Genomic DNA, 13,306 nt, shown 5'->3' on the forward strand with positions numbered 1-13,306 from the left:
CCTCTTCCTAAATAGAATATAAGTGCTCAAAATTTAGAAACCTACAAGTCTGGAGTTCAACCCCATCCAACCCCAAACTGAAGACCTTTTAAAAGCCTTAAAAAAAAAAAAAAAGAAACCACCTGGTATTTCCAAATGAACTCTCCTCCTTTTTCCTGGCCCTGAAGTTCTCTGAAGTCTTTTTAGCTACATATTCACATCCTCAGACACATGAACCAGTTTTTAGCTTCCTGCAAATAATTCTTTTCTACGTTAAAAATTTCCGTTGTTAACAGCTTCAAAAAACAGCAAGTCATTCTTACTTACATCTGGAAGTCTGTACAGCTTCATGGTTCTCTGCAAAGTCATATTTCTACTCAGGTGAGAAAATTTCACTTCTACCAGTTTTCTGGGGTTTAGTGATCGATGCCAGTATCTGAAATACAATACAGGCTTTAAGGTCTGATTGATTCCTAACTCTCCAAGTTTTCACTTTGTCTCAGCTCAGCTGTTACAGGAGTATTGAACAAACATCATGTAGGGCCTGGTGCAGCGCTAGGTCCTGGCCCTCTGCCTATGTCATTATTTTATCTGTCATTTTTTTACCTCGAAATGATGTTCCAGTTATGCTCCTTTGACATTGGTAACGTTCCATCTCTTTTAATATAGAGAAATCTTAAAACTGCAGGAAAAATACTGACAATGTTCAGTTTGTAAGTATTGAATGACCATCACAGATTCTAAGAAGGCAAACCAAAAACTTTAAAAACATGAAAATACTCCCTTAAGTTAGTAGCCTTCACATTTATATAATGCACATGGAAGAAAACAACTTTTTGAGAAATGAGTTTGAATTTCTCAAATGATTCTGGCTTAGGTACTGGAATGAATGATTGCAGACCTGTGAAGTCTTATTTATTCTGTTTATTTATGAATAATTTAATAGGAGAGAGGCATTTTACAGGTTTATCTTTTACACTCTTGAAGTTTTTTTTCCTGAAGTTCATCTTATTTGAGCCAATAAAAATAGGAGTGGCTTCCCAGGTGGCTCAGTGGTAAAGAATCTGCTGGCTAATGCAGGAGATGCAGGAGACTTAGGTTCAGTCCCTGAGTTGGGAAGATCCCCTGGAGGAGGAAATGGCAACTCACTCCAGTCTGGATAATCCTGTGGACTGAGGAGCCTGGCGGGCTGCGATCCATAAAGTAGCAATGGGTTGGACATGACTGAGCAGGCATGCATACCCACATGCAAAAACAGAGGGAAGGACTTTCCTGTCAATCCAATGGTTAAGACTCTGCACTGAACATGTAGGGGGTCAGGTTTCAATCCCTGGTTGGGGAACTAAGATCCCAGACGCTGTGCAGTGCAGCCAAAAGATACAAAAAACTTAAAAAAAGTAGTAGAGGGACACAGACTCTTTCTGATACTCTAAAAACAGGTTAGTCAAGTGAAAATCTGATATATGCTTTTCTTACTGGATTAACTTTTGAAAGCTTGAAAAGAGCAGATGAAATAATAAAGTAGTAAGAACAGAGCTTTAGCCTTCTTTTCACTCATAGCAGACAAGTATGTTCAGGCTTTCTGGCTAGATGCTTATCAGCTTTTGGAGTGGTTCCTGGCAGCACTGGTACAACACTGAGTGTTCGAGAAGGAAAGCAAATGGTACTACAGGGACATCTCCTGATAACTGATGCCCTGGGTTTCCCAAGGCAGCAACCAGCCTTTCAAATGACGAGACACAGAAACGGACACGCAGCATCATTCATATACATGTGGCTGTGGGGTTTACTGCAAGAATACTGGGCTAGTGGTTCTTGGTTGTATCTCCATCTCTGCTACCAACCAACATCATCATCATGGGTCAGCCAAAATCCTTCCAGGTTACAAAGGTGGAGAATAATACTTGTAGCTACATGGCAAGGAGGCTTGAAGCATTAGGCAAAGGCGATGTGCAAGATACAGGTGTGATGCTAATACCTGCACGTGGCCACTGGCTTTGGAAGAACCACTCCGGCAGTGTAAACGGCCTGGAAAACCCCTTCCAGGTTCACTCTTCTGGTTATTTCTCGAATCAGCACGGGGGCTACTCGTTTCGATCTCAATTTCTTATGAACACAAAGAAAGTTGATTTCGACCATCTTCTTCACACTAAGAAAGAAAGGTGTTGAAAAGTACAGCCAATGTAAGAGGAGAACATTTTTAAAAAACAAGGTAACACCTATAACATTTCAAAGAATGAGAAACTGAAAGGTCTCCCTTAACACTAGATTTAAGTAAAATATTCTACCATTTAGATATTTCACAAATTCAGACTGACACACTATTCCCCACCTGCCCCCACCAAAATGATCATAAACTCTAGGTTGTGGAGATGCAGGCCCTCTTGTTCTAAATAAATCTGAGAACTTGGGTCTGTTCTAAAGTTTTCAGTTTAGAAACTGGATCAGCTGTGCCTCAAAGCTTCTATATCCGTTTTTCCTGTAATGTATACAACTATAGCAGAAACTGGGTCACCCAGATGCAGAGTCTAATAAGACACTGCTTTGGAGTATAATGCAATCTCTGGGATCCCTGGGAAGCACCTCGATAAGGCCAGAGCTGGTACTTTCCTGAGCAACAATAAATTTTCTAGAGCTTCAAAGTCCATTCGCTGCTCTGGTTCCAGATACACAGGCATTTCATTTGGAACAAAATATTCCTTGAGATCAGATGCGTTTCAGCAGTAAATAAACTCACCCAGTATACTGAAATGTGAAGAGACCTATGCACTAAAGCTTCGCATTTCATAGCTCTATCTTTGACTCTTTAGGCTAGAGACCCAGGGCAAAAATGGAACATACATATCCTATGGATAAAAAGACTTAAAAAAAATCCTCCAAGTAATTTCCTCCCCAGAAACAAATCTGAAGTACCTATTTATATCTTTGTTTTTTCTACTATGTACATATATACATAACCTGTGTGTGCATGTATGAGACTGAGAAGCAGAGAAAGATGGAGAAAAATACAGCTGTCTTTTTTTGGTTATTATTCACAACCTTTTAAAATGAATTCACAACCTTTATTTTTTAGAGCAGTTTTAGGTTCACAGCAAAACTGAGCAGCAAGTACAGAGTTCCCATGTACCTCTGCCCTCCCCACATGCACAACCTCCCCTACGATCAACAACATGTACTCAGTCATTTTAAAAAGCCATTTGTAGAGATGTGGATGAAACTAGAGCCTGTCATACAGAGTGAAGTAAGTCAGAAAGAGAAAAACAAATACTGTATATTAACGCTCTATGTGGAATCTAGAAAAATGGTACAGATGAACGTATTTGCAGGAACAGAGGCACAGATGCAGAGAATGGATGTGTGGACACTGGGAGAAGGAGGGGGTGGGATGAATTGGGAGTTTAGGACTGACATATATATACCACCATGTGTAAAACAGATAGCTAGTGGGATCCTGCTGAATGTATAGCGCAAGGAGTTCAGCTCGGAGCTCTGTGACGACCTACAGAGGTGGGATGGGGGTTATGTATACACATGGCTCATTCCTGCTGTTGTACAGCAGAAACTAACAGAACACTGTAAAGCAATTATATTCCAATAAAATAAATAAACAGGCTAGACACTGGGAAAAACAAAAGCCTATTCTAACCACAATTCTTGGAGAAGCAATACGTCAAAACCAACAAGGGACAAGCTTCACCACGTACCTGTCATAGATCCGAATGTTTGCGGGGATGGCACTGATGAATCCCACCAGTTTTTTGTTCGAAGACACCCTGACGCCGCAGTGCCACTGAAGGAGCCAGCCTGGGGGACGCAGAGCCCTGAAGTCAACACAAGCGAGGAAAACGAGCGCGCTGAGTGTCCAAGAAAACAGGGACAGAGAGAGACGGCCCAACCCCACGGCAGTCGCATCCCCACCAGGCACCGGCAGCCCCGAGACTCACCATAGCAGGAACTCGGGTGAATAGTCAAACCGGAACATGTTGTCATCATCCTCGACGTAATTCTCATTCAGCAAAGTGTACAGCTCCCGGAGCTATGAGACCAAACATGCGTCCCCCCTGTGACGCTAGGGACCGACGCAGCAGCAACCCACGCCGACGCGGGGACCGAGGTCTAAGGTTTTACTCACCACTTCGGCGTTACCCAAGTCTAAAGTGTCCCACATAAAACCCTGCGGCAGGGAGTATGGTTCCTGACGCACGTTTTCTTTATCAGCTTCAATTGCGCCATGAGATGTTATTACTTCATCTAGACACAGAGAGAAGGAGAAAAAAAAACAAAAAGAGGGACGATTCAATAGCAAAGTATTCTGACGACCCCAGATGGTTAGTTACGGGAAACAAAAGCATGCTTTAGGGCTACTGAGTTTCACATAATCCTTAAAAATACCATACTGTTTCAGCTATCTCTAGAGGGAAGTAGGGTAGTTACATGGAGGTGGAGAGTAACTGCTATCTGAACAATTACAGGAGAAATTACTCATCATCCGATGGCAAACTGGACACAAGAAAACAATAGTGATTCCTCAATCTGAAGCCTGAGACTAGAGACCAATCATACAGCAAAACTGCCGACAACGGTAGGTTTGCTATGACAGTCTTAGAGATGTTTTCTTTTTAACTCTGTTTTTCAACAAACAGGGGGCAAGGGCTGCAGTGACCTCTGACCCCTCCCAGCACAATCCAAAATTCAGTTCAGGACTGTTTACTTCCGTCTGGGCTGCTGGCAGCACAGCTCAAGCCATCAGTGTCTCCAGCGATTTCCACAAAGGTGCCCTTTTCCAGTCCTTCCTCTGGAACCTCCCAGTGTGGCTGGGATAAAATCCAGACCCTTGGCCGTGGCCTGCTGCCTGTCTGGCCAGCCTCAGCACATCTGCCCCACCGACCTCCCTCGGGCTGGGCCTCTGCTCAGAAGGCTGTCCCCTGCCTTTCACATGGCCGGCCACTGCTGCTTCTTCAGATATGTTACACATCACTTCCTCAATAGCATCCTCAACGAAAGCTCTTCCTACATGGAGTCTGTCCTCCCCTACCTGCTCCCCGTTTGCCCCGCTTTCTCTCTACTGTCTCCCGTGTCTGTGTCCCAGTGCCTGGCATTCACTACAGACACTCAACAAACAGCTGCTGAATAAATGACCTTCAGGTACAGTTCTTACCATCAGAGACCTTTTTACAGGGGGAAGTCACAGAGTTTGCACCCACCCTAAAGGGTTTCTTTTCTCTCCTCCTAATCCCTGACTTTGCAGATTCATCTCATCTCCAGTCAGTAGCTCACCCCCACATGAGTACCTCAGGCTCCCTCAGGTCAGCCCCGGTGGCCAGGTGCCCAGCTGCTCCCTGGGGTCCCTGGGGAGCTGCTCTTAGGGCTTGACTGATGTACACAACACCAGGGGCTCACCCCATTCAAGCAGCTCCAAACAGCGGGGTGTGTTTGACTGAACTGGAATAGGGCTCTGGAGAGAGATGATGAGACAGTCTCCCTGACTTTCAAACGTCCTCCCGAACCTCAGGTTACCTCTTCAGCCATTAACCTCGCTCTGCCTTAATTGAGGCGCATAGAGAATGTTCTAGGAACCCGAGAACCAGGCAAGGATTTAGGGGAGGGGCTAAAATGAGGTGAGCAGAGCGGTGGTGCAGTGGGGTGTGTGCCAGCTAAAGAGACGTTCTTCTCCCCTGAGCCATGACCCAAAAGCCACCAGTAGCATTTAGCCAAACCCAATACATTCAGATCAATAAACCTTCATTCCCTTTAGCCAATGGTCACTCAATTCAGTGTTATTTAAAATCCAGTAAATTCATTCTAGAGGGTCTTCCTTCCTCACCAAATAATTTCTAGAGACTTAAAATCAAGCGAACATCACTGCTTTCTTCTTCTGTTCATGCTCTGAAGCTCTTGCTTTTGAAGCTGCGTGGGGCAGGCGTGGGTGGGAAAGGAACAGTCCCTTTTAAAAAGTTTGAAATCCATGATTTGATGGCATGGAGGACAATTGTTCCCTGCTTTATAACTCATGAAACTGGCCATCTGTACATAACTTGGCTTATAAGACTTTGGGATGGCAATGAACCCCTTAAATATTATATATTATACATTAAATATTATATATTGAATTTTGAATCTGGAACTATCATTGAAGAAATATATAGAAATTATACAAGCCTGTAATACACTGATAAACATTTTTATGGCATTTAGAACATCTATTGGGTTGGCCAAAAAGTTCATTCCGGTCTTTCCACAAGATGGTATGGAAAATGCTGAATGAACTTTTTGGCCAATTTTTTTTTTTTTTTGCATAATGTGAAAGGGTAACAATGGAATTATGCTTACAGAAACTTAAGTGGTAGAAGTTTAAGTGAAATATGATGGAGCAGGCCTGGCACTGTGGGAAGAGGACTAGTAATGAAGTTCTGACATGACCCAGAGCACTTATGAAGGCCTTCACAAGGTGTCCCGATTCACTTATACTGGAGTGTTATCACATTGGTAATCATTAACACCATGGGTGATTGTTCAGAATCCTACTGTTAAACAGAGCAAAATGTTCTATTTCAGTAAGATTTAATAGGCAAATTTCCTGTGTCTTCTGGGATAACTGAGGTGTGAGATTGCTAAAAATTTATGTAGAAGGAAAAACCACTCCATGAAGATTGGAATCAAAACACTGGTGGTGGAGAGAGACTCCTCTTTTATGTGTGTGTGTGTATATATATATATATATATATATATATACTTAATACACTAATATTTGAAGTGTGGGGACACTAGATTTTTTGTTGGCACAGGAGTTATATTAAAATTGTTGTTACTAAAAGCCAATGTCATCACTCAATATTTATTTTAATAGGAAAAATATGACTCAGAACCTGTGGTCTGAAACAAATCGCGTAAGTGAAATCAAGTCTCTCTTTCGTGTTTTTTTGCTTGTTGTTAACCCAGCTTTGTTTTCGGGGGAAAAGGCAGAAACGCTTACTGAGTTTGGGCACCGGCTGTGTGTCCCAAAACTGGAACCTGCGTTTGGCAGCCTCATCAGCACTCCTGGCGGGGCCCTGGCACGCAGACAACAGCTCCATGGCTCTCTGGATGTCCTGCAACTTCTGCATGGGGATGGAATTCTACAACAGCAAAGACACAGGCACAGAGCATGAGGAAGCTGCTGCCGCTCCCAAACCTGGGGCAGGCACATGCACGCCTGCCTCGGAGACTACAGCATTCGCTGGAAAAACGCACGATCCTCCTCTAAGCGTGGACCCTGGGCTCAAGTATGCTAACGTATTAAAATATAAGCAAAGGCACAGGATAAAGGCAACAACAGTCTTATAGTTTTAGTGGGGCTCTGACAGTCTGGAAAATCTCTAGTGAATCAAACCAATGTTTACTTCAGTTTCCCAACCATCTGCAAATGGTCCTCAAGGTTAATTACTCATATGCGTGGAGCAGCAGAAAGGGCTGCCATGCAATGCAAACGTGAGCATCACACAGCAGCCAGTCAGCCCCTGGTTTTGGCTTCACTGCTGGAGTTAATGCTTGACAGGAGCAATGCGGGGACAAAAGAAATAACGTCTAGAATGGAAACGAGGTGGACAAGGCAAATTTTAGTTCATAAAAAGAAAGAATCCTGAACTTAGTGCTGGGTGGAGGAGGAAATTCATCAAGAGAGGACTCTCAAAGGATACCTTATCCTGGACCACACCCCACCCTCTCCTAATTCTGACGCTCCTCCAGAGACAAATCCTTCAACAAAGATGTGCAATTTCCTCCACGAATTCAGAACCTTTTGCAACCATAGCCTGTTCACCCCAACCGAAGTGTGGTAAATAACCTTCCTTTTTAGTAAAGCATATCCTCAGTCTATAAAATTGACAATGCCTTTAAAAACTCAAGTTCCTTCCTTAAAACCAATATTTCTGTCATTTCTGAAGATTCCTTAGTTCTTTTTTTTTCCTGGAAAATCCCTCAAATGATGTAATACTTAGAAAATAAGACTATACTTGAAAAAAAAAAAAAAGACTATACTTGAAATGAGAGTGGGACGTAAGACTGAATATGGAAATTGATGAGGTTTTCTCAACATGCAAAATGACTGATGGGTTTTAGAATTTTGATGCCATACAAAGAACGCTCTTCGCTGTGCATTCAGAAGTGGTTATAAGGAGTCTCAGAGCTTTCAGTTTTTGTCAACATCACAGGCACCAAGGAAAGGTACCATCAACCCTCAGTGGTTTATTAACAGCAGGTCTGGACTTAGTTCAATTCTGAATCTGAAGTCTGTGACCTGGAGCAAATCTTTTTATCTGGGAAGCTGACTTGTTTGACTCAGTGTGAGTCTTAGTCACTCAGCTGTGTCCAACTCTTTGTGATCCCATGGATTGTAGCCCACCAGCCTCCTCTATCCATAGAATTCTCCAAGCAAGAATACTGGAGTGGGTAGCCATTCTCTTCTTCAGTGGATCTTCCCGACCCAGGGATCAAACCCGAGTCTCCTGCATTCCAGCCATATTCTTTACCATCTGAGCCACCAGGGAAGCCCCGGTAAAAAATATTTAATACAGACCATCCTGTGGTAGTTTGACTCACTAGGTTCCCTTAAGATTCTTGCTCCTAAAATGATTCCAAGAAACAAAGTGCTGGAGTCTAACTAGAAGTAGGTTAAAGCCTTGATATCTCCACTTGGAAGATCATCATCCAGGACTACCACAAATTTTGTAAGCTGTTTTATCTTATATTTTGATTGAGGTCTAAATCATCAGGTTCATACATCAATTACACATACTAATTTAACAAAATTATATTGTTGTTCTGACTTATTGTAGTTTTAGATGTCTCTTTTTGGGTCTCCTTTGAGCCTCCAACACAAAAGTAACAGATTTCTAGCCAAATGATTTTATATCCATCTGAGCCCCCAACAACACAATGAAGAGACTTATAACTTACAAAGAAAGTAAGAGGACAGTATATTTAAGCTAATAATGCTTGAACATGCATCCATTTATGTTACAATAGGCCAAGTAGAACCTAGTCTTACAAAAATATATCTACAGTGTCTGCACTGAATTTGCCATAGTAATTCTTTTCTGCTATTTGAGTTAAATCCTCTAACACGAATATACCAAACTCCAACTCTTTCATAACAAACATGCATCAGCATATTCGTTTCAAAGAAGCCAGTGATGGTACTCCGTCTCCACGAAGAAACCCTCAGAGTGGTTTCTGCCTAAGCAGGCTGACCAGCAATCTTTATATAAAATCACCATTCATGAAGTAGCTATATCCCAATGCTCACTATTCAATGCTCTCTTTTAAATGAGTCTAGTTGATTTACAATATTATATTAGCTTCAGGTGTACAACACAGTGATTCAATGTTTTTATAGATGATGCTCTTAAAGTAGATTCAAGTAAGTGCAACTTTCAAATCCACGGGGACAGAGCAGTAAACTCGGCTATGGTAAATTCTTAAACCTATCCAATCACCTTCTGGAATGGCACCAAATGGAGTGCTTAGAAAGGTGAGACTGGGTAAGGATCCTACATTAATCTCCCACTATTGTATTTCTGATGTAAGAGTCAGACATGCCTCTCTTTCTCCTTACCTGCTCCTTGGGAAATAACTAAACACCAACTGTACTCCTTGCCCACTAGTTTCCAATTTAATACCGTGGAAAAAATGTCCAAGTCTTTAATCACTATGAAGTGTATAAGAACCCAAATACCATTTTATTTTGGTTCTTGAGTGTAAACCACAATATTCTTGAAACTAAAGAATCTCTAAAAGTCACTGTAATTGATGGTTTTATGTTGAGCTGGCATCAGTTTAGGGGAAAGGAGCCCCAGTTTTTAAGATGCAGTGAAAAGCCCACATTAAAACAATTTTGACTTTACTAAAAAAGAAATAATCTCTCTACGACATCATGCTAGCAGTTCCTCCTACCTTGCCTGGTTCCTTTTCCTTAAAATTCTACTCATCCACTCATTTTATTTTTAATTAAAAAATTTTTTTTGAAGTAGAGTTGATTTACAATGCTGTGTTAAAATCTGCTGTGCCCTAAAGTGACTCAGTTATACACAGATGTATTCTTTTTCATATTCTTTTCCATTATGGTTTGTCACAGAATGTTGAATATACTTTCCTGTGCTATACAGTAGGGCTTTGTTGTTTGTGAAAGAAAGTGAAAGTCGATCAGTCATGTCCGGCTCTTTGTGACCCCATGGACTATTATACCGTCCATGGAATTCTCCAGGCCAGAACAATGGAGTGGGTAGCCTTTCCCTTCTCCAGGGGATCTTTCTAGCCCAGGTATCAAACCCAGGTCTCCGACATTGCAGGCAGATTCTTTACCAGCTGAGCCACAAAGGAAGCCCAGGAATACTGGATTGGGTAGCCTATTCTCCAGGCCAGAATACTGGAGTGGGTAGCCTATCCCTTCTCCAGCAGATCTTCCCGACCCAGGAATCGAACCAGGGTTTCCTGCGTTGCAGGCGGATTCTTCACCAACTGAGCGCTCAGGAAAACCCCTTGTTGTTTATCCATCCTATATGTAAGAATTTGCATCTGCTAATCCCAAATTCCCATTATGTAGCTTCTTCTAAGTGACCGGAGGTAAGGAAAGGACCCAAAATCACCAGGGGTACGGGGACTGGCAGCAGCTGGTGGTGAAGACAGAAGGAATAAGGAGATAGTCATGAATGCATGTAACATTACATTTATCTGATGAAGCAACCTTGAGAAATAAAAAAGATATCTTGCCAGCTTATACGAGTTATCTTGGAACTTATAACTGTGGATAGACTATTTATTATCTAAGAACCAGATTGAAAATCTATCGATGGAGACTGTACTCTCTTCTCACCCCACAAAAGCAGTCAGGGAAAAATTGGGGCAAGTAATTTTCCTTCTCGGTGATTCCTGGTCCTTGTGTGTAAAACTGATAATAACAACAACAAAACCACCTGCCAGACTCACCCACTGTCATATGATGTAAACGGTGCAAGAAAGACATTTAGACCCCACAAAACTTGCGTAACCATAACAACTGCCACCATGTCTACAGTGCTTTATAGCATAAAAAACACGTGCTAAAGATGGTCTGATTATGACTTCACGAGAGCCTGTGAGTTGGGTGGCTGTGGGAGGGGCAGAGCCTGGCAGAGGCACCTGGCTCCATAGCCACAGGGCCAGGACCTACCTTCTGCCAGGATACCATGCGCTCCCCAGCTCACCTGGAGCTACAACAATCATATAATCTGTTTTGTTACATGCCTAACTCTACCCACTTTTTGCTGTGTCTGGCATCAAGGGTTCTGTCTTTCCTGGGCCTAGCACACGAGGTCTCTGTTCGCAGCCAGGGTGACCGGGGTGACCCCAGGGAAGGGGCGTCTGGCATCAGCACCTCCAGAGGCATACAGGACACGGGGCCCAGCCAGACCTCTTCTGGTTTGGTCTAAACTGGGTTATTTCCACCCTCTGGCAATGGAATTAGGATTGGCCGCTACAGATTGGTCCAAGGCAAAGTCAACATGAGACTTACCCGTGGAGGCTCCTGCTGAAATCTGGCCTGATGGTGCTGTATTCGAGTAATTAGACCGAGACCCAGGAAAATAAAAAATGTGAATATCTTCTGAACAAAAAGGAATCAAACATTAAGTGTAACTTAAAAACCTAACAAGGTCACACTGAGACTTCATTCTATGATTACAAGTTATATACTAATTTGCTTACAAAGGGGCAAGATGTAGGCAGACCACACACACACACACACACAACACACAGAAGCCCAGCACGGACCGCTTAGTTATCTGGGTGCCAATGTGAGTTCTGTAAATACCCCACAGAGACCCCTGCCATGCAGTACACGGTGACGGCAACACCCTAACTACACCTCTGCCCCAACAAGGTGCTCACCTAAGCTGCCCGGACCCGCTTTCACAGGCATACAACACCACGGAGATTAAAATAAAACACAGTTCTCACTTTTGAAGGCGGCTGAATCTTAATCTCCTGGGAATCGGATGCCGAGTCTGACTTGGTGCCTCCAGAATTTGGTTTCTCCTTTTTTCTCTTCTGTTTCTTCTTTTTCTTTTTGGCACCCAAATCCCCTCCAGGACTTCTGTTAGAAAATTCACAGGGTTTGCAAAAACAATAACAGGTAGGTCACTATGTAAAATCTGAATTGCATGAAATTAATCACTTAGGAAAAACATATGTTATACTACATTAGGATGTGCAGTATTATGATTGATGTGAAATACATATATATTCAGATAATCAAATATGTATTTGCTTTTGATCCATGGTTCCTGGATCACAGTTCCCTAAATGCTTAGAACTTCCTAACAGATGAGAACTTAAAGGTGACCCTTAGGTCACGGTAAGGAGGAGACTTTAAGGATGGGGCTGGTTACCAGGGGAGCAACTCTGTGATTAGAAGGTTGGAACTTTCAATCCCACTCCCTGACCTCAGGGAGGCAAGCAGGGCTGGAGTCTAATCAAACACCAACGGCTGATGATGTAGTCAACCGCATCTATGTTAAAGTACTGCATTCAATATGCCAGCAAATTTGGAAAACTCAGCAGTGGCCACAGGACTGGAAAAGGTCAGTTTTCATTTCAATCCCAAAGAAAGACAATGCCAAAGAATGTTCAAACTACTGCACAATTGCACTCATCTCACATGCTAGCAAAGTGATGCTCAAAATTCTCCAAGTCAGACTTCAACAGTACATCAACTGTGAACTTCCAGATGTTCAAGCTGGATTTAGAAAAGGCAGAGGAACCAGAGATCAATTTGCCAACATCAGTTGGATTATCAAAAAAGTGAGAGTTCCAGAAAAATATCTACTTCTGCTTTATTGAATATGCCAGTCTTTGTGTGGATCACAACAAACTCTGGAAAATTCTTCAAGAGAGAGGAATACCAGACCACCTGACCTGCCTCTTGAAAAATCTGTATGCAGGTAAAGAAGCTACAGTTAGAACTAGACACGGAACAACAGACTGGTTCCAAATAGGGAAAGGAGTACGTCAAGGCTATATATTGTCACTCTGCTTATTTAACTTACATGCAGGGTACATCATGTGAAATGCTGGGCTAGACGAAGCACAAGCTGGAATCAAGATTGCTGGGAGAAATGTCAATAACCTCAGATACACAGATGACACCACCCTTATGGCAGAAAGCAAAGAAGAATTAAAGAGCCTCTTGATGAAAGGGAAAGAGGAGAGTGAAAAAGCTGGCTTAAAACTCAACATTCAAAAAACTAAGATCATGGCATCTGGTCCCATCACTTCATGGCAAATAGATGGAGAAACAGTGGAAACAGTGACAGAC

General features: G+C 42.5%; 1 protein-coding gene across 6 annotated transcripts in view; it reads right to left on the reverse strand.

The window, feature by feature from the left end:
• The window catches only part of NMT2 (N-myristoyltransferase 2), a 61,627-nt gene that overhangs the window by 18,073 nt on the left and 30,248 nt on the right, over nt 1–13,306 (reverse strand). For 4 of the 6 annotated variants that reach the window (XM_070472108.1, XM_020881364.2, XM_020881367.2 and 1 more), the window contains exons 2-9: nt 11,950–12,085; nt 11,507–11,542; nt 6,953–7,094; nt 4,112–4,230; nt 3,924–4,015; nt 3,684–3,800; nt 1,958–2,128; nt 307–415 (exon numbers count right to left, since the gene is read on the reverse strand). In XM_070472108.1, the coding sequence (XP_070328209.1) occupies nt 307–415; nt 1,958–2,128; nt 3,684–3,800; nt 3,924–4,015; nt 4,112–4,230; nt 6,953–7,094; nt 11,507–11,542; nt 11,950–12,085 (922 nt within the window). The remainder of the gene's footprint in view (nt 1–306; nt 416–1,957; nt 2,129–3,683; nt 3,801–3,923; nt 4,016–4,111; nt 4,231–6,952; nt 7,095–11,506; nt 11,543–11,949; nt 12,086–13,306) is intronic. The other 2 variants (XM_020881365.2, XM_070472110.1) reach the window with 1 other exon arrangement.

This window comes from Odocoileus virginianus, chromosome 9 (assembly GCF_023699985.2).
Source record: "Odocoileus virginianus isolate 20LAN1187 ecotype Illinois chromosome 9, Ovbor_1.2, whole genome shotgun sequence".
NCBI classification, from domain to species: domain Eukaryota; kingdom Metazoa; phylum Chordata; class Mammalia; order Artiodactyla; family Cervidae; genus Odocoileus; species Odocoileus virginianus.